A 25,221-nucleotide genomic window follows, 5' to 3' on the forward strand; every position below is an offset into this window, starting at 1 on the left:
CTGAATCACAGCCTGTTGTCATGTCAACACAGCCCTAGCCTGGTCTTAATCACAGCCTGTTGTCATGTCAACACAGCCCTAGCCTGGTCTGAATCACAGCCTGTTATGTCATGTCAACACAGCCCTAGCCTGGTCTGAATCACAGCCTGTTATGTCATGTCAACACAGCCCTAGCATGGTCTGAATCACAGCCTGGTCTTAATCACAGCCTGGTATGTCATGTCAACACAGCCCTAGCCTGGTCTTAATCACAGCCTGGTATGTCACATCAACACAGCCCTAGCCTGGTCTGAATCACAGCCTGTTATGTCACATCAACACAGCCCTAGCCTGGTCTGAATCACAGCCTGGTATGTCACATCAACACAGCCCTAGCCTGGTCTGAATCACAGCCTGTTATGTCACATCAACACAGCCCTAGCCTGGTCTGAATCACAGCCTGGTCTGAATCACAGCCTGGTCTGAATCACAGCCTGGTCTGAATCACAGCCTGGTATTTCATGTCAGTGCTGTCATCATGTCTCATCATGTCTTGCACGATGAATGACACAATACTTTGCTGAAATCCGTTTGCATCCAGACAGTCATTTTCAAATATAAATATCATTATGGAGTATCAAAGGGGTAAAAGTGGATATTTGTCCCAAACCTCTCTCCAAATGAGTGTGGCTAGCTCATAGTGTCTCCAAATGAGTGTGGCTAGCTCATAGTGTCTCCAAATGAGTGTGGCTAGCTCATAGTGTCTCCAAATGAGTGTGGCTAGCTCATAGTGTCTCCAAATGAGTGTGGCTAGCTCATAGTGTCTCCAAATGAGTGTGGCTAGCTCATAGTGTCTCCAAATGAGTGTGGCTAGCTCATAGTGTCTCCAAATGAGTGTGGCTAGCTCATAGTGTCTCCAAATGAGTGTGGCTAGCTCATAGTGTCTCCAAATGAGTGTGGCTAGCTCATAGTGCCTCCTTCTGAGTTACATTTCCATACATCATCTGTTTTTTAAACACAGCTGATTTTGTTGCAAACTGCAAACCTTTTTAGATATTTTAAATGTTAATTATCATTAGAATAAAATTCTCTCTGCCATTTTCCATCTGCTTGTGTTATCATGACAGCCAACCTCGTTGGTGATTCTACTGGTGTCGACGTGGGATCTTTTTTTTGCACAAACGGTGCTTATAGCTGAATACCAAAAAAGACCTCAGAGAGATGGGATTATCACAACCTACTGCAATTATATGGTTCAATGCACAGTGGCGCTATCAGGTGCCCCACCACCGACGCCTAAACACTTTGAGTCTGTGACAACACGCATCCCAAATGACAGGCGGGTCAAAAGCAGTGCACTGCCTATGTGAATAGGTTGCCGGTTGGGACACGTCCTCTGGCTGGCTGCAGGTGGGGGCCAGGTGGGCCGGCATGTGGCGGTGGTGTCTCTCTCTCTCTTTGCTCTGCTAACCCCCATCCCCAGAGGGAGAAACAACCAGGTGGGGTTTAGAAATGCTACATTTAATTTTGTATCATTAGTAGGTTAGCTCACCCCTCATTGGCTTCCCATCTGCTGCCGTCCCAAATGGCACCCTATTTCTTACATGGGGCTCTGGTCGAAAGTAGTGCACTATATAGGGAAAAGGGTGCCAGCCCTGGTGTAAAGTAGTGCACTATATAGGGATTAGGGTGCCAGCCCTGGTGTAAATTAGTGCACTATGTAGGGAATAGGGTGCCAGCCCTGCTGTAGCCCTGACAGACAGACAGACACATAAACAGAAAGAGAAGCAGAGAGAGAAGCAGAGAGAGAGAGAGAGAGAGATGGAGAGAGACAGAGAGAGTGAGAGAAGCAGAGAGAGTGGGGGAAGCTGAGAGAGAGAAGCAGAGAGAGAGAAGCAGAGAGAGAGAGAATCAGAGAGAGAGAAGCAGAGAGAGAGAGAGAAGCTTAGAGAAAGAGAGAGAAGCAGAGAGGGAGAGAGAGAAAGAGGGAGAGAAGCAGAGAGAGAAGCAGAGAGCGAGAAGCAGAGAGAGAGAGGCAAAGAGAGAAAAACTTAGAGAAAGAGAGAGAAGCAGAGAGAGAGAGAGAGAAGCAGAGAGAGAGAGGCAAAGATAGAGAAACTTAGAGAAAGAGAGAGAAGCAGAGAGAGAGAGAGAGAAAAGCAGAGAGAGAAGCAGAGAGCGAGAAATCAGAGAGAGAGAAGCAAAGAGAGAGAGAAGCAAAGAGAGAGAGGCTTAGAGAAAGAGAGAGATGCAGAGAGAGAGAGAGAGTAGCAGAGAGAGAGGCTTAGAGAGAGAAGCAGAGAGAGAAGCAGAGAGAAGCTTAGAGAGAGAGAAGCAGAAAGAGAAGCAGAGAGAGAGAAGCTTAGAGAGAGAGAGTAGCATAGAGAGAAGCAGAGAGAGAAGCAGAGAGATAGAGAAGCAGAGAGAGAGGCAGAGAGAGAGAAGCTTAGAGAGAGAGTAGCAGAGAGAGAATGTCATGTAGAGAGAGAAGCAGAGAGAGAAGCAGAGAGAGAGAGAAGCAGAGAGAGAGGCAGAGAGAGAGACGCTTAGAGAGAGAGAGAGTAGCAGAGAGAGAAGCAGATAGATAGAGAAGCTTAGAGAGAGAGGAGAGAGAGAGAAGCTTAGAGAGAAGCAGAGAGAGAGCCGCAAAGAGAGAGAGAAACAGAGAGAGAGAGAGAGAATCAGGGAGAGAGAAGCAGAGAGAGAGAGAAGCAGAGAGAGAGAGAAGTAGGGAGAGAGAAACATATGTTATAACAGCTTTCCTTATATGTTATAACAGCTGTCATGGTATGTTATGATAGCTGTTGTGGTCGGTTATAACAGCTGTCGTGGTGTCTTATAACAGCTGTCGTGGTAGGTTATAACAGCTTTCCTTGTATGTTATAACAGCTGTCATGGTATGTTATAATAGCTGTTGTGGCCGGTTATAACAGCTGTCGTGGTGTCTTATAACAGCTGTCGTGGTAGGTTATAACAGCTTTCCTTGTATGTTATAACAGCTGTCATGGTATGTTATAACAGCTGTCATGGTAGGTTATAACAGCTGTTGTGGTGTCTTATAACAGCTGTCGTGGTAGGTTATAACAGCTGTCGTGGTGTCTTATAACAGCTGTCGTGGTAGGTTATAACAGCTTTCCTTGTATGTTATAACAGCTGTCATGGTATGTTATAACAGCTGTCATGGTAGGTTATAACAGCTTTCCTTATATGTTATAACAGCTGTCGTGGTAGGTTATAACAGCTGTCGTGGTAGGTTATAACTGCTGTCATGGTAGGTTATAACAGCTGTTGTGGTAGGTTATAACAGCTGTCGTGGTAGGTTATAACTGCTGTCATGGTAGGTTATAACAGCTGTTGTGGTAGGTTATAACAGCTGTTGTGGTAGGTTACAACAGCTGTCGTGGTAGGTTATAAACAGCTTTCCTTGTATGTTATAACAGCTGTCATGGTATGTTATAACAGCTGTCATGGTAGGTTACAACAGCTGTCGTGGTAGGTTATAACAGCTGTCGTGGTAGGTTATAACAGCTGTCGTGGTGTCTTATAACAGCTGTCGTGGTATGTTATAGCAGCTATTGTGGTATGTTATAACAGCTGTTGTAGTAGGTTATAACAGCTTTCCTTGTATGTTATAACAGCTGTCGTGGTAGATTATAACAGCTGCTAAATAGGATAGGATAAAGTAATCCTTCTCACCCCCCCCCTTAAAAGATTTAGATGCACTATTGTAAAGTGGCTGTTCCACTGGATGTCATAAGGTGAATGCACCAATTTGTAAGTCGCTCTGGATAAGAGCGTCTGCTAAATGACTTAAATGTAAATGTAAATGGTATGTTATAACAGCTGTCATGGTACGTTATAAGAGCTGTCGTGTTTATAACACTGTTATTATAGGTCTTTCCACATTGGTGTTAAATCTGTGCTCTGTAGTCCAATGAAATGAGTTCCCATCAGAAGATGACGGACCAGAAGCTGTGATACGTCAGAGAGAGTGGTACATACCTGAATACGGCCTCACAATCCAAATGAGTGGGTGACTGTGGCTAGGAAATTAGAAACATTGTTGGCACCAGGTGATTTTGGGCGATCCGGTTATAATGAAATAATCTATTCACCATTTGGTATGCATGGACTTCAAGCTTTGAAGAATAGAGAGTGGATAAAACACCCAATCCCCATTCTAGCTGAGTGAGCCAATCAGAATGGAACACAACAGAGGCCATCTTTCTGTTTTAGCTGTTTATTCCTTTGTCTCTGCACTTTTCCAAGTCTCACACTCACTGAGGCCCAATCTCCCTGTGAGACACTATAGCGTCTACTAATCAATATATTCATTTGTCTCCACATTTTGGGGTTGAATTCCGCTTTTAAAGTCTGTTTTTCCTCTGTCCCCAGGGTCTTATATTTCATGAGACAGCGGATTAAAAAGATTATAGGCGCAGTTTTCAATTTATCTCCCACCCTCAGACTAGCTTGTATTGACTGGTTCCTCTTATCACAGTTTGCCAGCATGATTGGCATCTGCCTTCGCATCAGCCACTCTCTGGGAATGGTTGGTTTCTCTGACATAAACAGAGGAAAAACTGCGGATGCACCGCACCAGGTTTCGAAATTGCACCTTGCTGTATTCTACTATTCTAACTCTCAACAGTAAATTGAGACCCCGACTTGAGTTAATTTGTTTCTGGGAATATCAACACGGTTAAGCGTATGATAACGGTCCTATATGTGAGAAATCGCGTAAAGTTAACAAAATGTTAAGTCATATAACTAACTGTCTGTGAGTCACCCAATCAATTCGTGTAGAAAAAAATCCACAAATTGATGAAAAGCACTATGCCTATAAAACCATGAGACTATAAGATGCTACTTTATCAGAACCACAGCGATCTCAGTGGTGGAAATGTTGGACACACGGGGAGGGTCGACTTACAGATGACATTGAGGCTATGTAGATGAGAACGGGGATTTGTGGTCCGCGTAACAACCCTGGCCGCTGAAGATAGACGGTGTTACGAGGTGAAGCTGCTGCCTTTTCGTGGTATTGTTCCCCCCGCTCTGCTCTCCTCTGCTTGTCTCTCTCTCCTTCAGGCATCACCAAGCTAACGGACAGCGCCACTCACACCTAGTTCCTGCTTTCCTGCAAACTCACCTTTCCCATCAGGATCATAGTTTAAGTTTTGCTTATCTATCTCTAAAAATATATGATTTGGTCTGCCCGGTTAGAAGCTTCAAGAACACAACTTTTCGAAGAACGCACGGATACTATACCATGTCCCACAATTCTGGCTGGCTCAGCAGTTTAATTGTAAGTACAGAATTGACGTTAAACAGTGTGGGAAAACTTAATTGCGATGGTCAGAACATTGGACAGTGTTTGGGGGTGTGGAGTGTCTCGGTGGGGAAAAACGGTGTTTCAAATGTTGCGCACTGAGTAGGCGAGATGATTAGCCTAAATTGGATAAATCAATGATATATATTTTTTAAATCAATGCAACTTCAAAGAGAGTGATAAATCACATCAATCTACATTTGATTCGTTTTTTGAAGTTCCATAATTCACGGAATATAATAAGCAAATGTGAAAGGACGCGTAGGAGAGTGACTGACGCGTAAATCTTTCGCTTTTGTTGGCGGGCACATATCCATCTCCATCTCTTTCCATAAATGTCAACTAGCTGATGGGAAAAACGAGGGATATTTGACCATTATACTACAGATATAGAGGCACGGTATTATTCACACAAATAAAAGCCTAAAAATACCAAAAGCATGACGTTGCCAAGCCAATGTTTCCACAATACGCACATTGCGTTTTGACTTGTAACAGGAACGTTTTTTGTTTTTTTTAATCGACTAATTTACCTTTGTCTCAAATTTATTATGAATAATTAAAGATAAATTATATTCAAAGTGTTTAACCTCGGATAATGAACAGTCAAGCTGATTTATGTTAATATGAATGCTTTGCAATTCAGTTTTTATCTATAATGTTACACTTATTTGGATGAGTACATTCTAAGCCATAGCGTGTGAATGAACGTAATTTATCATTTTTTTTGTGTCAAATTGATGGTTGAGTTCCGCTGCAATTAACCATCCAAATGCTGAATAATTGGACAGCGGGGATCGCCTCCTCCTCTTAACACTATGAAATGACCTGTCTGCGGAATGTGTGCTGTTTTAAAGTTGTATAAGGGAGACATTGAGAGTAATGACGCTGTGAATCAACGGGCCCTGGTTGTTTAAGAAGAACCACAGGGTCTTCGTGTGATCTCTTGTCCCCTGCGCCAACAAAGTGACTCAATGAAAACTCTTCAAAACGGCCCATTTTCAGCGCTATACTTTAATTTGGATAATTCCCGTGTTAATTCAATATTGTGTAAATATTTAGGGTCCTATCATTATTTAATTTCCTATTTGGTAACATTCTCTTGCTCTTTTTTTCCCAGGTTCGCTTTTAACTTCCTCGGTGTTCCCTCTCCTTCTCCCGCTCCTTCACATCCAACGGTCAATCGGCTGGGTAACGAACCGCGAAGCTGCTCTCTACGTGGATCAGTGGGGTTAAAATCTTCCAACCGCCTGCCAGCCTTGCCAGGAAATCTAAACCTAATCAGAGAGACATGGCGACTAATGGAACTAAAGCCTCGGATGGACACGTTTTAACGGAGGTGAATGCGGAGCCTAATGACAAACCCAAAACCTTGGTCGTAAAAGTCCAGAAAAAGGAACTTCCCGAAAGAGAAAACTGGACTGGAAAATTTGACTTTCTCCTGTCTTGCGTCGGGTACGCAATTGGACTCGGAAATGTCTGGAGATTTCCTTATCTATGTGGGAAGAACGGAGGAGGTAATCAAGATTTCGGCGCTTTTCCCGTGTTTTCAAAAACAGGAGGCTTAAAAACTTAAGCCTTCAAACAGGAAATGTGTTCTGGGTCCCTCATTTAATTATCACAATGGTCTTTTTCTCTCCAGATTGAGCGTAATTATCATTCATTTTAGGCGCAGCATTGTGATACAAAAAATATTGTCTTCATCTCTTTATTTCTTTGGATGATTTGAAATGTTCCCGGTCGCTTTTATTCACCATTATATATATGTGTTGTTTACTTACCTTTCACCTTCCATTCAGGGGCCTTCTTGATTCCATACTTTTTGACGCTCATATTTGCTGGCATGCCCCTGTTTCTGCTCGAAACGTCCCTCGGTCAGTACACATCGATTGGAGGGCTTGGGGTGTGGAAACTGGCTCCCATGTTTAAAGGTAAATCAAAACACTACGTTTAGAGGTTCAACTGAAATACATCTCAATATATACCGTAAGACAATTAGCTCTCCTCATCCAATACTCTTTTTGCTGGTTGTCAATAAACACAAACAAATATCTGCAATTTCAGTGCACGCCTTCTCTCCCCGTTGTAATTACAGATCAAACCACATATTTAATATAACTAGCTAAAGCTATTTTATCTATTTTTTTTCTTCTCAAATGACTTAAGCTGTCACATTATTTCATCTTATATTAACTGAGTGTGTATATACATTCCTAATTCCACGTTTCCCTGTTGTTCCAGGTGTTGGTCTGGCCGCTGCAGTGCTTTCTTTCTGGCTAAATATTTATTACATTGTCATTATTTCCTGGGCCATATACTATCTCTGGTCCTCCTTTACTTCGGTGAGTATGATGGATATTAATTGCTTTTCTATGAAAAAGTTGTAAGTACAAAACAAAACAAAACCCCCAAAAAAAAAAATCGAATTCATGTGAGGTTATTGCATTTCGTTCACTGGGAGGTTTAAAAAAGGAAAAACACATTTCCCCGATGAATGTCTTTAAGTAGCATGACTGAGGACTGAAAGAGCAGGGGGCATAGGCCTCTTCGGTGTTCTCCATTTGAATGCTGAAAGGAAAGAAATACTGTTTCTTTTATGTATAGTTAATTCAAATATATCGAATTTGGCCATCAGTACCCTTTCAAAAAACAATGTGGTGCATGTCGCCTGGGTGAAAAGAGTTGGGCAAAATGACAAAAAAGTGAGAAAAAGAAAAAAAGAAAAAACTGTCTTTGTTTTTACAGGAGTTGCCATGGCAATCATGTGGAAATTATTGGAATACAGATCGCTGTTACACCAACTACAGCATCCCGAACGCTGTCAACCTCACCAGCGCCGTTCAGGAATTCTGGGAGTAAAGAACATATATTTTATTATATTTTGTTAAACATTTTTTTTTTTTTTTTTTTTTTGGTCTGTGGTTAGACCACGCAGTGTAGAAAATAATGAATGGAGTTGTAGTTGATGAAAAAAAGGATTTATAAATAGATTTGATTGGTTGGTTGATTGATTGGTTGGTTGATAGATTGGTTTCATTGGTTGATTTGTCCTATAGACGTAACATGCACCAATTGACGGATGGTCTGGAGAAACCTGGGGAGATCAGAGCGCCTCTAGCCATCACGCTGGCCATCGCTTGGGTCCTGGTTTATTTCTGCATCTGGAAAGGTGTCGCATGGACCGGCAAGGTAAGAGGCTGCCACAGAGGAATCTTGACATTGGATTTTGGCAGCCATATTGGATTTTTGGCAGCCATATTAGATTTTGGCAGCCGTATTGGATGTTGGGAGGGCGGGGGGGTCCAGCATGTCCCCTGGCTTATTTGCAAAAGTAAGAGGCATTACTATAGATTAAAAATCCATTAAGAAACATTTGACTGGAAAAATGGCAGTTAATCCATGCATGGGTTCTAGCTGTAATATTGACATAAGGAGGGTGGCTCCATTGTCTTGTATTTTAACAAGTCTCTCCCTCCCTCCCTGTTTCAGGTGGTGTACTTCTCAGCGACGTACCCCTACTTTATGCTCTTCATCCTCTTCTGCCGCGGCATCACTCTGCCCGGAGCCATCGATGGAATCCTCTTCTACATCACGCCCAACTTCGAGAAGCTCAAGGAATCAGAGGTAGCTAGCCTTTATCAGTGAACAGAATCAGAGGTAGATAATCTTTATCAGTGAGCAGAATCAGAGGTAGCTAGCCTTTATCAGTGAACAGATTCAGAGGTAGCTAGCCTTTATCAGTGAGCAGATTCAGAGGTAGCTAGCCTTTATCAGTGAACAGAATCAGAGGTAGATAGTCTTTATCAGTGAGCAGAATCAGAGGTAGCTAGCCTTTATCAGTGAACAGATTCAGAGGTAGATAGTCTTTATCAGTGAGCAGATTCAGAGGTAGCTAGCCTTTATCAGTGAGCAGATTCAGAGGTAGCTAGCCTTTATCAGTGAGCAGATTCAGAGGTAGCTAGCCTTTATCAGTGAGCAGATTCAGAGGTAGCTAGTCTCTATCAGTGAGCAGATTCAGAGGTAGCTAGTCTCTATCAGTGAGCAGATTCAGAGGTAGCTAGCCTTTATCAGTGAGCAGATTCAGAGGTAGCTAGTCTCTATCAGTGAGCAGATTCAGAGGTATGGTGGTGTGTCTTGACTTCCAGTGTGTCTTGACTTGCAGTGTGTCTTGACTTGCAGTGTGTTTTGACTTGCAGTGTGTTCTGACTTGCAGTATGTTTTGACTTGTGGTGTGTTTTGACTTGCAGCCTGTTTTGACTTGCAGTGTGTTCTGACTTGCAGTGTGTTCTGACTTGCAGTGTGTTCTGACTTGCAGTGTGTCTTGACTTGCAGTGTGTCTTGACTTGCAGTGTGTCTTGACTTGTGGTGTGTCTTGACTTGCAGTGTGTCTTGACTTGCAGTATTTGCAGTATGTTTTGACTTGTGGTGTGTTTTGACTTGCAGCCTGTTTTGACTTGCAGCGTGTCTTGACTTGCAGCGTGTCTTGACTTGCGGCGTGTCTTGACTTGTGGTGTGTCTTGACCTGCAGTGTGTTTTGACTTGTGGTGTGTTTTGACTTGTGGTGTGTTTTGACTCTCTGTTCTCCTCAGGTGTGGTTGGATGCTGCCACTCAGATCTTCTTCTCCTATGGGCTGGGGCTGGGATCACTGATCGCTCTGGGAAGCTACAACCCATTCAATAACAATGTTTACAGGTAGGTTCAAATCTACAACACTGTTCAATAGTCATGTTTACAGGTAGGTTCAAATCTACAACACTGTTCAATAGTCATGTTTACAGGTAGGTTCAAATCTACAACACTGTTCAATAGTCATGTTTACAGGTAGGTTCAAATCTACAACACTGTTCAATAGTCATGTTTACAGGTAGGTTCAAATCTACAACACTGTTCAATAGTCATGTTTACAGGTAGGTTCAAATCTACAACACTGTTCAATAGTCATGTTTACAGGTAGGTTCAAATCTACAACACTGTTCAATAGTCATGTTTACAGGTAGGTTCAAATCTACAACACTGTTCAATAGTCATGTTTACAGGTAGGTTCAAATCTACAACACTGTTCAATAGTCATGTTTACAGGTAGGTTCAAATCTACAACACTGTTCAATAGTCATGTTTACAGGTAGGTTCAAATCTACAACACTGTTCAATAGTCATGTTTACAGGTAGGTTCATATCTACAACACTGTTCAATAGTCATGTTTACAGGTAGGTTCAAATCTACAACACTGTTCAATAGTCATGTTTACAGGTAGGTTCAAATCTACAACACTGTTCAATAGTCATGTTTACAGGTAGGTTCAAATCTACAACACTGTTCAATAGTCATGTTTACAGGTAGGTTCAAATCTACAACACTGTTCAATAGTCATGTTTACAGGTAGGTTCAAATCTACAACACTGTTCAATAGTCATGTTTACAGGTAGGTTCAAATCTACAACACTGTTCAATAGTCATGTTTACAGGTAGGTTCAAATCTACAAAACCATTCTATCCAGCTCCCTGCTATCGGTTTATATTCTGCCTCTGCCAAAAGAGAGAGCAAGTGAGACAGAGATAGAGAGCGAGTGAGACACAGAGAGAGAGAGAGAGAAGGGGGGAGAGAGAGAGACAGAGAGAGAGAAGGGGGAGACAGAGAGAGAGAGAAGGGGGGAGAGAGAGAGACAGAGAGAGCGAGCGAGACACAGAGAGAGAGAGAAGGGGGAGAGAGAGAGAGAGAAGGGGGAGAGAGAGAGAAAGAGAGAGAGAGAGAGAGAGAGAGAAGGGGAGAGAGAGAGAGAGAGAGAAGGGGGAGAGAGAGAGAGAGAGAGAGAGAGAGAGAGCAAGAGAGAGAGAGAGAGAGATACTTTTGTGAGTGTAATGTTTACTAATGTTTCCACTGTTTATTTCCCTTTTGTCTATAGAGAGAAGGGGGGAGAGAGAGAGACAGAGAGAGCGAGCGAGACACAGAGAGAGAGAGAAGGGGGAGAGAGAGAGAGAAGGGGGGAGAGAGAGAAAGAGAGGGTGAGAGAGAGAGAGAGAGAGAGAGAGAGCGAGAGAGAGAGAGAGAGAGAGAGAGAGAGAGCGAGAGAGAGGGGGTAGGAGAGAGAGAGGGGATTTGAAGAGGGGGGGTGAGAGAGAGAGAAAGAAAGAGATAGAAAGGGGGGGTGAGAGAGAGAGACAAAGAGAAAACACATCTCTCAGCTGTCACATCATCTCTGTCTCTCTCCTATGTTCAACCCTGGCACCGAATGAACAATCACCCCATCTCTGAAATGAATAGGTCAGTCCATTGACATTGCAGTAACACTCGGCTATAGAATGCAAAACCCTCCCTCCCTCCCTCCCTCCCTCCCTCCTTCCCCAATTTTAAATGTGCTGTGGTTTTGATAAGGCTTCCATATCAGTGTGACAACAGACGTTCCAAACCCCATGCTTTTTTTGTCTTTCTCTCCATCTCCCTGCAGAGATTCTGTCATTGTGTGCTGCATCAACTCGTTCACCAGCATGTTCGCTGGCTTAGTCATCTTCTCCATTGTGGGCTTCATGGCCAACGTGACTAAGAGGCCTATAATAGAAGTAGCAGCCTCAGGTAATTAACGTTCACTATTGATATAGATCTTAATTGGAACAATACATGACTCAGCCTATTTAATCAAAAGGCCACCCGGACAATTTACATTCCCTTTTCTTTTTTACACTGCTGCTGCTTTGCTGTGTATCATCTATGCATTGTCACTTTACCCCTACCTACATGTACGAAAAATAACTAGACTAACCTGTACCCTCGCACATTAACTCTGTACCGGCACCCTCTGCATATATCCTCGTTGTTATTTGAACTTTTTAATTTTAATTTGACTATTTTTACTTTAGTTTATTTTAGTAAAATATTTTCTTAACTCTATTTCTTGAACTGCGTTGTTGGTTAAAGTCAGCATTTCACGGTCTACCCTGGTTTTCGGGAGCATGTGACAAGTAACATTTGATTTGAGTAAAAAAAAATATGAGCAAATCTTGGAATAACAGTAGGACTCACTGTAAAACCACGGACATGGAAACACTTCTCTATATGGGTATTTGAACAGGAATGGGATGTGTTGTGTTGTCAGATCACGTCTATGTCTGTGTTGTCAGATCCTGTCTCTAACTGTCTGTGTTGTGTTGTCAGATCCTGTCTCTAACTGTCTGTGTTGTGTTGTCAGATCCCGTCTCTAACTGTCTGTCTGTGTTGTGTTGTCAGATCCCGTCTCTAACTGTCTGTCTGTGTTGTGTTGTCAGATCCCGTCTCTAACTGTCTGTGTTGTCAGATCCCGTCTCTAACTGTCTGTGTTGTCAGATCCTGTCTCTAACTGTCTGTGTTGTCAGATCCTGTCTCTAACTGTCTGTGTTGTGTTGTCAGATCACGTCTCTGTCTGTGTTGTCAGATCCTGTCTCTAACTGTCTGTGTTGTGTTGTCAGATCCTGTCTCTAACTGTCTGTGTTGTCAGATCCTGTCTCTAACTGTCTGTGTTGTGTTGTCAGATCCTGTCTCTAACTGTCTGTCTGTCTGTCTGTGTTGTCAGATCCCGTCTCTAACTGTCTGTGTTGTGTTGTCAGATCCCGTCTCTAACTGTCTGTGTTGTCAGATCCTGTCTCTAACTGTCTGTCTGTGTTGTGTTGTCAGATCCTGTCTCTAACTGTCTGTGTTGTCAGATCCTGTCTCTAACTGTCTGTCTGTGTTGTGTTGTCAGATCCTGTCTCTAACTGTCTGTGTTGTGTTGTCAGATCCTGTCTCTAACTGTCTGTCTGTGTTGTCAGATCCTGTCTCTAACTGTCTGTGTTGTCAGATCCTGTCTCTAACTGTCTGTGTTGTGTTGTCAGATCACGTCTCTGTCTGTGTTGTCAGATCCTGTCTCTAACTGTCTGTGTTGTGTTGTCAGATCCTGTCTCTAACTGTCTGTGTTGTCAGATCCTGTCTCTAACTGTCTGTGTTGTGTTGTCAGATCCTGTCTCTAACTGTCTGTCTGTCTGTCTGTGTTGTCAGATCCCGTCTCTAACTGTCTGTGTTGTGTTGTCAGATCCCGTCTCTAACTGTCTGTGTTGTCAGATCCTGTCTCTAACTGTCTGTCTGTGTTGTGTTGTCAGATCCTGTCTCTAACTGTCTGTGTTGTCAGATCCTGTCTCTAACTGTCTGTCTGTGTTGTGTTGTCAGATCCTGTCTCTAACTGTCTGTGTTGTGTTGTCAGATCCTGTCTCTAACTGTCTGTCTGTGTTGTCAGATCCTGTCTCTAACTGTCTGTCTGTGTTGTCAGATCCTGTCTCTAACTGTCTGTGTTGTCAGATCCCGTCTCTAACTGTCTGTGTTGTCAGATCCTGTCTCTAACTGTCTGTGTTGTCAGATCCTGTCTCTAACTGTCTGTGTTGTGTTGTCAGATCCTGTCTCTAACGGTCTGTGTTGTGTTGTCAGATCCTGTCTCTAACTGTCTGTGTTGTGTTGTCAGATCCTGTCTCTAACTGTCTGTGTTGTGTTGTCAGATCCTGTCTCTAACTGTCTGTGTTGTGTTGTCAGATCCTGTCTCTAACTGTCTGTGTTGTGTTGTCAGATCCTGTCTCTAACTGTCTGTGTTGTCAGATCCCATCTCTAACTGTCTGTGTTGTCAGATCCTGTCTCTAACTGTCTGTGTTGTGTTGTCAGATCCTGTCTCTAACTGTCTGTGTTGTGTTGTCAGATCCTGTCTCTAACTGTCTGTGATGTGTTGTCAGATCCTGTCTCTAACTGTCTGTGTTGTGTTGTCAGATCCTGTCTCTAACTGTCTGTGTTGTCAGATCCTGTCTCTAACTGTCTGTGTTGTGTTGTCAGATCCTGTCTCTAACTGTCTGTGTTGTGTTGTCAGATCCTGTCTCTAACTGTCTGTGTTGTGTTGTCAGATCCTGTCTCTAACTGTCTGTGTTGTCAGATCCTGTCTCTAACTGTCTGTGTTGTCAGATCCCGTCTCTAACTGTCTGTGTTGTCAGATCCTGTCTCTAACTGTCTGTGTTGTCAGATCCTGTCTCTAACTGTCTGTTCTGTCAGATCCCATCTCTAACTCTCTGTCTGTGTTGTGTTGTCAGATCCTGTCTCTAACTGTCTGTGTTGTCAGATCCCGTCTCTAACTGTCTGTCTGTGTTGTGTTGTCAGATCCTGTCTCTAACTGTCTGTGTTGTGTTGTCAGATCCTGTCTCTAACTGTCTGTGTTGTGTAGTCAGATCCTGTCTCTAACTGTCTGTCTGTGTTGTGTTGTCAGATCCTGTCTCTAACTGTCTGTGTTGTGTTGTCAGATCCTGTCTCTAACTGTCTGTCTGTGTTGTCAGATCCTGTCTCTAACTGTCTGTCTGTGTTGTGTTGTCAGATCCTGTCTCTAACTGTCTGTCTGTGTTGTGTTGTCAGATCCTGTCTCTAACTGTCTGTCTGTGTTGTCAGATCCTGTCTCTAACTGTCTGTGTTGTGTTGTCAGATCCTGTCTCTAACTGTCTGTGTTGTGTTGTCAGATCCTGTCTCTAACTGTCTGTGTTGTGTTGTCAGATCCTGTCTCTAACTGTCTGTGTTGTGTTGTCAGATCCTGTCTCTAACTGTCTGTCTGTGTTGTGTTGTCAGATCCTGTCTCTAACTGTCTGTGTTGTGTTGTCAGATCCCGTCTCTAACTGTCTGTCTGTGTTGCAGGGCCTGGCTTGGCGTTCTTGGCCTACCCTGAGGCAGTAACCCAGCTGCCTATCTCTCCTCTCTGGGCGATCCTTTTCTTCTCTATGTTGCTCATGCTGGGAATAGACAGTCAGGTGAGGAAACAACAGCTATTTGCATTTCATGTTTCTGTTGTTGTTTTGTGTTGTTGTATGGGTGTTATGTGTTGTGTTGTTGTGTGATGTGTTGTTGTTTTGTTGTTATTTTGTGTTGTGTGTTGTTGTATGGGTGTTAAGTGTTATTTTGTGTTGCGTGTTGTTGTATGGGTGTTATGTGTTGTGTTGTTGTGTGATGTGTTGTTATGTTGTGGTTTGTGTTATGTTGTGTTGTTGTGATGTTGTGTTGTTGTGTTTGTGTTGTTGTTTTGTTGTTATTTTGTGTTGCGTGTCGTTGTATGGGTGTTAAGTGTTATTTTGTGTTGTTGTTGTTTTGTGTTTTTGTGTGTTGTTGCATGGGTGTTATGTGTTGTGTGGTTGTGTTTGTGTTGTGTTGTGGTGATGTGTTTTTGTTGTGTGGTTGTGTTGTATGTATTTTGTCTTGTTGTTGTGTTGTTGTTGTTATGTTGTGTTATTGCATTGTTGTGTTGTGTTTTGTTTGTTTGTTGGACAATGAATGTAGTATTATCCATCTAATGCAGTGATGTGTTGCGTGATTGGAATAGTGTTTACTATTCTATAAGAGATGCAGAAAGTCAGTTCCATTCAACATCTAATCTATCTAACCTAGTAGTGTTAATGTGTTGTATAGTACTATAACATGTGTTGTATAGTACTATATAATGTGTTGTATAGTACTATATCATGTGTTGTATAGTACTATATCATGTGTTGTATAGTACCATATAATGTGTTGTATAGTACTATATCATGTGTTGTACAGTACTATATAATGTGTTGTATAGTACTATATCATGTGTTGTATAGTACCATATAATGTGTTGTATAGTACTATATCATGTGTTGTACAGTACTATATAATGTGTTGTATAGTACTATATAATGTGTTGTATAGTACTATATCATGTGTTGTATAGTATTATATAATGTGTTGTATAGTACTATAGTACTATATCATGTGTTGTATAGTACTATATAATGTGTTGTATAGTACTATATGATGTGTTGTATAGTACTATAGTACTATATCATGTGTTGTATAGTACTATATGATGTGTTGTATAGTACTATAGTACTATATCATGTGTTGTATAGTACTATAGTACTATATCATGTGTTGTATAGTATTATATAATGTGTTGTATAGTACTATATCATGTGTTGTATAGTACTATATGATGTGTTGTATAGTACTATATGATGTGTTGTATAGTACTATATAATGTGTTGTATAGTACTATATAATGTGTTGTATAGTACTATATAATGTGTTGTATAGTACTATAACATGTGTTGTATAGTACTATATAATGTGTTGTATAGTACTATAACATGTGTTGTATAGTACTATATGATGTGTTGTATAGTACTATATAATGTGTTGTATAGTACTATATGATGTGTTGTATAGTACTATATCATGTGTTGTACAGTACTATATCATGTGTTGTATAGTACTATATCATGTGTTGTATAGTACTATATCATGTGTTGTATAGTACTATAACATGTGTTGTATAGTACTATATAATGTGTTGTATAGTACTATATGATGTGTTGTATAGTACTATATAATGTGTTGTATAGTACTATATAATGTGTTGTATAGTACTATATCATGTGTTGTATAGTACTATATAATGTGTTGTATAGTATTATATAATGTGTTGTATAGTACTATATCATGTGTTGTATAGTACTATATAATGTGTTGTATAGTACTATATAATGTGTTGTATAGTACTATATAATGTGTTGTATAGTACTATATCATGTGTTGTATAGTACTATATAATGTGTTGTATAGTATTATAGTACTATATCATGTGTTGTATAGTACTATATCATGTGTTGTATAGTACTATATCATGTGTTGTATAGTACTATATCATGTGTTGTATAGTACTATATAATGTGTTGTATAGTACTATAATGTGTTGTATAGTACTATATAATGTGTTGTATAGTACTATATAATGTGTTGTATAGTACTATATAATGTGTTGTATAGTACTATATCATGTGTTGTATAGTACTATATAATGTGTTGTATAGTATTATAGTACTATATCATGTGTTGTATAGTACTATATCATGTGTTGTATAGTACTATATCATGTGTTGTATAGTACTATATAATGTGTTGTATAGTACTATAGTACTATATAATGTGTTGTATAGTACTATATAATGTGTTGTATAGTATTATATAATGTGTTGTATAGTACTATATAATGTGTTGTATAGTACTATATCATGTGTTGTATAGTACTATAGTATTATATAATGTGTTGTATAGTACTATATCATGTGTTGTATAGTACTATATAATGTGTTGTATAGTATTATATAATGTGTTGTATAGTACTATATCATGTGTTGTATAGTACTATATAATGTGTTGTATAGTACTATATGATGTGTTGTATAGTACTATAGTACTATATAATGTGTTGTATAGTACTATATCATGTGTTGTATAGTACTATATAATGTGTTGTATAGTATTATATAATGTGTTGTATAGTACTATATCATGTGTTGTATAGTACTATATAATGTGTTGTATAGTACTATAGTACTATATAATGTGTTGTATAGTACTATAGTACTATATCATGTGTTGTATAGTACTATATCATGTGTTGTATAGTACTATATCATGTGTTGTATAGTACTATATCATGTGTTGTATAGTACTATATCATGTGTTGTATAGTACTATATAATGTGTTGTATAGTACTATATAATGTGTTGTATAGTACTATATCATGTGTTGTACAGTACTATATCATGTGTTGTATAGTACTATATCCTGTGTTGTATAGTACTATATCATGTGTTGTATAGTACTATATCATGTGTTGTATAGTACCATATCCTGTGTTGTACCACCACACACGGGTAACAAAACATCTTAGCGGACGCCATCTAGACAGCAGAGAGAATTTTTTTTAGTTTTAGTGTGAATTTTGTGTAATTCTTCACATTTTGCAGTTGGGTGTAGAGAAAATTAAAACAAGAATTCTGCAATTCTACACCTTTTGCGTTAGAGAGAAGATTTTTCAATTGTATACCTCGTAAACATGCAATTCTACTCATTTTGGTTTGAGGCGGAGAGGAATATGAGTTTTCAATAACCGAGAGGTAATTCCACCATGAATACTAAGTTTAGATAGCTGGCCGCTAGACTAAGTTACCAATCCCCCCCCCCCCAAAAAAATGTGGCTGACGTGTTTTAATTGAGGGACTGTCAATGACTGACATAACAAGAGAAAAACCTACTGATGAACAACCAGGTTTATTCTACTATTCTACCTAGCAACAGGAAGTTTAAACCCCAACTGAGTTCTTGCGGGAAATTGATCCGAGAGCCTTTGAAAGGGGTGAGCCTGATGTAATATGTTTTACCTTTCTGTGTAGTTCTGTACGGTGGAGGGCTTCATCACTGCATTGGTGGATGAGTTCCCCAGAGCTCTGAGAGGAAGAAGAGAACTCTTCATCGCTGCCGTCTGCCTGGTCTCTTATATCATTGGCCTGTCCAACATCACACAGGTACAGTAAACACTCACTCACTCACTCACTCACTCACTCACTCACTCACTCACACTCACTCACTCACTCACTCACTCACTCACATCCAGTTCAGTTCACTCACATCCAGTCCAGTCCGGTCACATCTAGTCCAGTCACATCTAGTCGAGTCACATCTAGTCCAGTTACATCTAGTCCAGTCCAGTCACATCTAGTCCGGTCACATCTAGTCCAGTCACATCTAGTCCGGTCACATCTAGTCCAGTCACATCTAGTCCGGTCACATCTAGTCCAGTCACATCTAGTCCAGTCACATCTAGTCCAGTCACATCTAGTCCGGTCACATCTAGTCCAGTCACATCTAGTCCAGTCACATCTAGTCCGGTCACATCTAGTCCAGTCACATCTAGTCCAGTCACATCTAGTCCGGTCACATCTAGTCCAGTCCGGTCACATCCAGTCCAGTCCGGTCACATCCAGTCCAGTCCGGTCACATCTAGTCCGGTCACATCTAGTCCAGTCACATCTAGTCCAGTCCGGTCACATCTAGTCCAGTCACATGCAGTCCATTCACATCTCCAGTCCGGTCACATCTAGTCCAGTCACATCTAGTCCAGTCATCTAGTCCAGTCACATCTAGTCCAGTCACATCTAGTAGTCCATTCACATCCAGTCCAGTCACATCTAGTCCAGTCACATCTAGTCCAGTCACATCTAGTCCATTCACATCTAGTCCAGTCCGGTCACATCTAGTCCAGTCACATCTAGTCCAGTCACATCTAGTCCAGTCCGGTCACATCTAGTCCAGTCACATCTAGTCCGGTCACATCTAGTCCAGTGCATTCCGGTCACATCCAGTCCAGTCACATCTAGTCCAGTCACATCTAGTCCGGTCACATCTAGTCCAGTCCGGTCACATCTAGTCCAGTCCGGTCACATCCAGTCCATTCCGGTCACATCTAGTCCAGTGCATTCCGGTCACATCTAGTCCGGTCACATCTAGTCAAGTCACATCAAGTCCAGTCACATCTAGTCCAGTCACATCTAGTCCGGTCACATCTAGTCCAGTCTGGTCACATCTAGTCTGGTCACATCTAGTCAAGTCACATCTAGTCCAGTCACATCTAGTCCAGTCCGGTCACATATAGTCCAGTCACATCTAGTCCGGTCACATCTAGTCCAGTCCGGTCACATCTAGTCCAGTCCGGTCACATCCAGTCCAGTCCAGTCACATCTAGTCCGGTCACATCTAGTCCAGTCCGGTCACATCTAGTCCAGTCCGGTCACATCCAGTCCAGTCCGGTCTCATCTAGTCCAGTCACATCTAGTCCAGTCCAGTCACATCTAGTCCAGTCCGGTCACATCTAGTCCAGTCCGGTCACATCTAGTCCAGTCCAGTCACATCTAGTCCAGTCACATCTAGTCCAGTCCAGTCACATCTAGTCCAGTCACATCTAGTCCAGTCCGGTCACATCTAGTCCAGTCACATCTAGTCCAGTCCGGTCACATTTAGTCCAGTCACATCTAGTCCAGTCCAGTCACATCTAGTCCAGTCACATCTAGTCCAGTCACATCTAGTCCAGTCCAGTCACATCTAGTCCAGTCCGGTCACATCTAGTCCAGTCACATCTAGTCCAGTCCAGTCACATCTAGTCCAGTCCATTCCGGTCACGTCCATGTCTAGTCCAGTCCAGTATTTTCAAAGACAAGTTGTCATATCAGAATTCAAATAGCTTAATTACACCAGAACAAATGTGTAAGAAGTGAAATAATAAAAGTATGAGGAATAACAGTAGTGTTCTTGCTGAGATAAACACATAGTCTCTGTTTTAGCACACTGTAGGCGATGGGAATTGTTCTAATGACTATCAGCTATTGTGTAAGACCAAATGAAGTCAACAGATCAAATCTCCTGAAGACAAAATGCCGTAGCCTAAATCTGCTCCGCCTCACATCCAGCACAAATTATATTTCACTGTGTTGTCACACCCCCTCCGCCTGAATCAGTTACACATTTGGGTTCACAATCTGTTTGGCCAAAATAATGTTAATTATTTCAGTGAGTTAAATCGGGTCACCAGAATCCCTGCTGAGTTAGTGACCAAAGTAGGTGAATAATGTCCTGTGGATCTGGGTTAATGCTACAGGGTTAATGCTACAGGGTTAATGCTACAGGGTTAATGCTACAGGGTTAATGCTACAGGGTTTAATGCTACAGGGTTAATGCTACAGGGTTAATGCTACAGGGTTTAATGCTACAGGTTTAATGCTACAGGGTTTAATGCTACAGGGTTAATGCTACAGTGTTAATGCTACAGGGTTTAATGCTACAGGGTTAATGCTACAGGGTTTAATGCTACAGGTTTAATGCTACAGGGTTAATGCTACAGTGTTAATGCTACAGGGTTTAATGCTACAGGGTTAATGCTACAGGGTTAATGCTACAGGGTTAATGCTACAGGGTTTAATGCTACAGGGTTAATGCTACAGGGTTAATGCTACAGTGTTAATGCTACAGGGTTAATGCTACAGGGTTAATGCTACAGGGTTTAATGCTACAGGTTTAATGCTACAGGATTAATGCTACAGGGTTAATGCTACAGGGTTAATGCTACAGAGTTAATGCTACAAGATTAATGCTACAGGGTTAATGCTACAGAGTTAATGCTACAAGATTAATGCTACAGGGTTAATGCTACATGGTTTAATGCTACAGGATTAATGCTACTGGTTAAATCAATAGTATAGCCTATTATCTTATGCTGCCATAAGGAAGCATTCAGCGACAGTGAGGTGGCAGTGAGATGGCGGTGAGGTGGCGGTGAGGTGGCGGTGAGGTGTCGGTGAGGTGAGGTGGTAGTGAGGTGGTAGTGAGGTGGTAGTGAGGTGGCAGTGAGAGGGCAGTGAGGTGGTAGTGAGGTGTCAGTGAGGTGTCGGTGAGGTGTCGGTGAGGTGTCGGTGAGGTGGCGGTGAGGTGGAGGTGAGGTGGTAGTGAGGTGTCAGTGAGGTGGCGGTGAGGTGGCGGTGAGGTGGCGGTGAGGTGGAGGTGAGGTGGTAGTGAGGTGGTGGTGAGGTGTCAGTGAGTTGGCAGTGAAGTGTCAGTGAGGTGGTAGTGAGGTGTCAGTGAGGTGTCAGTGAGGTGTCAGTGAGGTGTCAGTGAGGTGGCAGTGAGGTGTCAGTGAGGTGGTAGTGAGATGGCAGTGAGGTGGAGGTGAGGTGGAGGTGAGGTGTCAGTGATGTGTCAGTGAGATGTCAGTGAGGTGGCAGTGAGGTGGCAGTGAGGTGGAGGTGGGGTGGAGGTGAGATGGAGGTGAGGTGGTAATGAGGTGGCAGTGAGGTGGCAGTGAGGTGGCAGTGAGGTGGAGGTGAGGTGGTAGTGAGGTGTCAGTGAGGTGTCAGTGCGGTGGTAGTGAGGTGGAGGTGAGGTGGCAGTGAGGGTCAGTGAGGTGGCAGTGAGGTGGCGGTGAGGTGGAGGTGAGTTGGCAGTGAGGTGGAGGTGAGGTGGTAGTGAGGTGGTAGTGAGGTGGAGGTGAGGTGTCAGTGAGGTGGCAGTGAGGTGTCAGTGAGGTGGCAGTGAGGTGTCAGTGAGGTGGCAGTGAGGTGTCAGTGAGGTGGCAGTGAGGTGTCAGTGAGGTGGCAGTGAGGTGGTAGTGAGGTGTCAGTGAGGTGGTAGTGAGGTGGTAGTGAGGTGGAGGTGAGTTGGCGGTGAGGTGGCAGTGAGGTGGCCGTGAGGTGGAGGTGAGGTGGCGGTGAGGTGGCAGTGAGGTGGCAGTGAGATGTCAGTGAGGTGGCAGTGAGGTGGCAGTGAGGTGGAGTGAGGTGGAGTGAGGTGGCAGTGAGGTGGCAGTGAGGTGGCAGTGAGGTGGCGGTCAGGTGGCAGGTGGTAGTGAGGTGGAGGTGAGGTGGCAGTGAGGTGGCGGTGTGGTAGTGAGGTGGCAGTGAGAGGGGTGAGATGGAGGTGAGGTGGCAGTGGTGGTAGTGAGGTGGCAGTGAGGTGGCAGTGAGGTGGAGGTGGAGGTGGCAGTGAGAGGGCAGTGAGGTGGCAGTGAGGTGTCAGTGAGGTGGAGGTGGGGTGGAGGTGAGGTGTCAGTGAGGTGGTAGTGAGGTGGTAGTGAGGTGGCAGTGAGGTGGTAGTGAGGTGTCAGTGAGGTGGTGGTGAGGTGTCGGTGAGGTGGTGGTGAGGTGTCAGTGAGGTGGAGGTGGGGTGGAGGTGAGATGGAGGTGAGGTGGCAGTGAGGTGGTAGTGAGGTGGCAGTGAGGTGTCAGTGAGGTGGCAGTGAGGTGTCAGTGAGGTGTCAGTGAGGTGTCAGTGAGGTGGCAGTGAGGTGGTAGTGAGGTGTCAGTGAGGTGGTAGTGAGGTGGTAGTGAGGTGGAGGTGAGTTGGCGGTGAGGTGGCAGTGAGGTGGCCGTGAGGTGGAGGTGAGGTGGCGGTGAGGTGGCAGTGAGGTGGCAGTGAGATGTCAGTGAGGTGGCAGTGAGGTGGCAGTGAGGTGGTAGTGAGGTGGTAGTGAGGTGGCAGTGAGGTGGCAGTGAGGTGGCAGTGAGATGTCAGTGAGGTGGCAGTGAGGTGGCAGTGAGGTGGCGGTGAGGTGGGTAGGTTGAGGTGGTAGTGAGGTGTCAGTGAGGTGTCGGTGAGGTGGCGGTGAGGTGGTGTGCGGTGAGGTGGCGGTGAGGTGGCGGAGAGGGCAGTGAGATGGAGGTGAGGTGGCAGTGAGGTGGTAGTGAGGTGGCAGTGAGGTGGCAGTGAGGTGGTAGTGAGGTGGTAGTGAGGTGGCAGTGAGGTGGCAGTGAGGTGGCAGTGAGAGGGCAGTGAGGTGGCAGTGAGGTGTCAGTGAGGTGGAGGTGGGGTGGAGGTGAGGTGTCAGTGAGGTGGTAGTGAGGTGGTAGTGAGGTGGCAGTGAGGTGGTAGTGAGGTGTCAGTGAGGTGGTGGTGAGGTGTCAGTGAGGTGGAGGTGGGGTGGAGGTGAGATGGAGGTGAGGTGGCAGTGAGGTGGTAGTGAGGTGGAGGTGGGGTGGAGGTGAGGTGGTAGTGAGGTGTCAGTGAGGTGGTGGTGAGGTGTCAGTGAGGTGGAGGTGGGGTGGAGGTGAGGTGTCAGTGATGTGTCAGTGAGGTGTCAGTGAGGTGGCAGTGAGGTGGTAGTGAGGTGGCAGTGAGGTGGAGGTGGGGTGGAGGTGAGATGGAGGTGAAGTGGTAATGAGGTGGCAGTGAGGTGGCAGTGAGGTGGCAGTGAGGTGTCAGTGAGGTGACAGTGCGGTGGTAGTGAGCTGGAGGTGAGGTGGCAGTGAGGGTCAGTGAGGTGGCAGTGAGGTGGCGGTGAGGTGGAGGTGAGTTGGCAGTGAGGTGGAGGTGAGGTGGTAGTGAGGTGGTAGTGAGGTGGAGGTGGGGTGTCAGTGAGGTGGCAGTGAGGTGTCAGTGAGGTGGCAGTGAGGTGTCAGTGAGGTGGCAGTGAGGTGTCAGTGAGGTGGCAGTGAGGTGGTAGTGAGGTGTCAGTGAGGTGGTAGTGAGGTGGTAGTGAGGTGGAGGTGAGGTGGCGGTGAGGTGGCAGTGAGGTGGCCGTGAGGTGGAGGTGAGGTGGCGGTGAGGTGGCAGTGAGGTGGCAGTGAGATGTCAGTGAGGTGGCAGTGAGGAGGCATTGAGGTGGTAGTGAGGTGGTAGTGAGGTGGCAGTGAGGTGGCAGTGAGGTGGCAGTGAGGTGGCGGTGAGGTGGCGGTGAGGTGGCAGTGAGGTGGTAGTGAGGTGTCAGTGAGGTGGCAGTGAGGTGGCAGTGAGGTGGCGGTGAGGTGGCGGTGAGAGGGCAGTGAGATGGAGGTGAGGTGGCAGTGAGGTGGTAGTGAGGTGGCAGTGAGGTGGCAGTGAGGTGGTAGTGAGGTGGTAGTGAGGTGGCAGTGAGGTGGAGGTGAGGTGGCAGTGAGAGGGCAGTGAGGTGTCAGTGAGGTGGAGGTGGGGTGGAGGTGAGGTGTCAGTGAGGTGGTAGTGAGGTGGTAGTGAGGTGGCAGTGAGGTGGTAGTGAGGTGTCAGTGAGGTGGTGGTGAGGTGTCAGTGAGGTGGAGGTGGGGTGGAGGTGAGATGGAGGTGAGGTGGCAGTGAGGTGGTAGTGAGGTGGTAGTGAGGTGGAGGTGAGGTGGAGGTGAGGTGGTAGTGAAGTGGTAATGAGGTGGCGGTGAGGTGGCGGTGAGGTGGCGGTAAGGTGGAGGTGAGGTGGTAGTGAGGTGGTGGTGAGGTGTCAGTGAGTTGGCAGTGAAGTGTCAGTGAGGTGTCAGTGAGGTGTCAGTGAGGTGTCAGTGAGGTGGCAGTGAGGTGTCAGTGAGGTGGTAGTGAGGTGTCAGTGAGGTGGTAGTGAGGTGGTAGTGAGGTGGAGGTGAGGTGGCGGTGAGGTGGCAGTGAGGTGGCCGTGAGGTGGAGGTGAGGTGGCGGTGAGGTGGCAGTGAGGTGGCAGTGAGATGTCAGTGAGGTGGCAGTGAGGAGGCATTGAGGTGGTAGTGAGGTGGTAGTGAGGTGGCAGTGAGGTGGCAGTGAAGTGGCAGTGAGGTGGCGGTGAGGTGGCGGTGAGGTGGCAGTGAGGTGGTAGTGAGGTGTC

The 25,221-nt window shown here is 44.2% G+C and overlaps 1 protein-coding gene across 1 annotated transcript in view; it reads left to right on the top strand.

The window, feature by feature from the left end:
- The first annotated feature begins 4,900 nt into the window (after positions 1–4,900).
- LOC115127588 (sodium- and chloride-dependent GABA transporter 1-like) overlaps positions 4,901–25,221 on the top strand; it is a 37,404-nt gene continuing 17,083 nt past the window's right edge. Inside the window, exons 1-11 of the mRNA XM_065000814.1 lie at positions 4,901–5,287; positions 6,432–6,828; positions 7,111–7,242; positions 7,553–7,653; positions 8,057–8,166; positions 8,368–8,500; positions 8,801–8,935; positions 9,901–10,004; positions 11,760–11,884; positions 14,975–15,087; positions 18,533–18,664. Coding sequence (XP_064856886.1) covers positions 6,603–6,828; positions 7,111–7,242; positions 7,553–7,653; positions 8,057–8,166; positions 8,368–8,500; positions 8,801–8,935; positions 9,901–10,004; positions 11,760–11,884; positions 14,975–15,087; positions 18,533–18,664 — 1,311 coding nt within the window. The 5' untranslated portion in view covers positions 4,901–5,287; positions 6,432–6,602. The remainder of the gene's footprint in view (positions 5,288–6,431; positions 6,829–7,110; positions 7,243–7,552; positions 7,654–8,056; positions 8,167–8,367; positions 8,501–8,800; positions 8,936–9,900; positions 10,005–11,759; positions 11,885–14,974; positions 15,088–18,532; positions 18,665–25,221) is intronic.

The sequence above is a fragment of the Oncorhynchus nerka genome, linkage group LG15, assembly GCF_034236695.1.
Source record: "Oncorhynchus nerka isolate Pitt River linkage group LG15, Oner_Uvic_2.0, whole genome shotgun sequence".
In the NCBI taxonomy this organism is placed as follows: Eukaryota; Metazoa; Chordata; class Actinopteri; order Salmoniformes; family Salmonidae; genus Oncorhynchus; species Oncorhynchus nerka.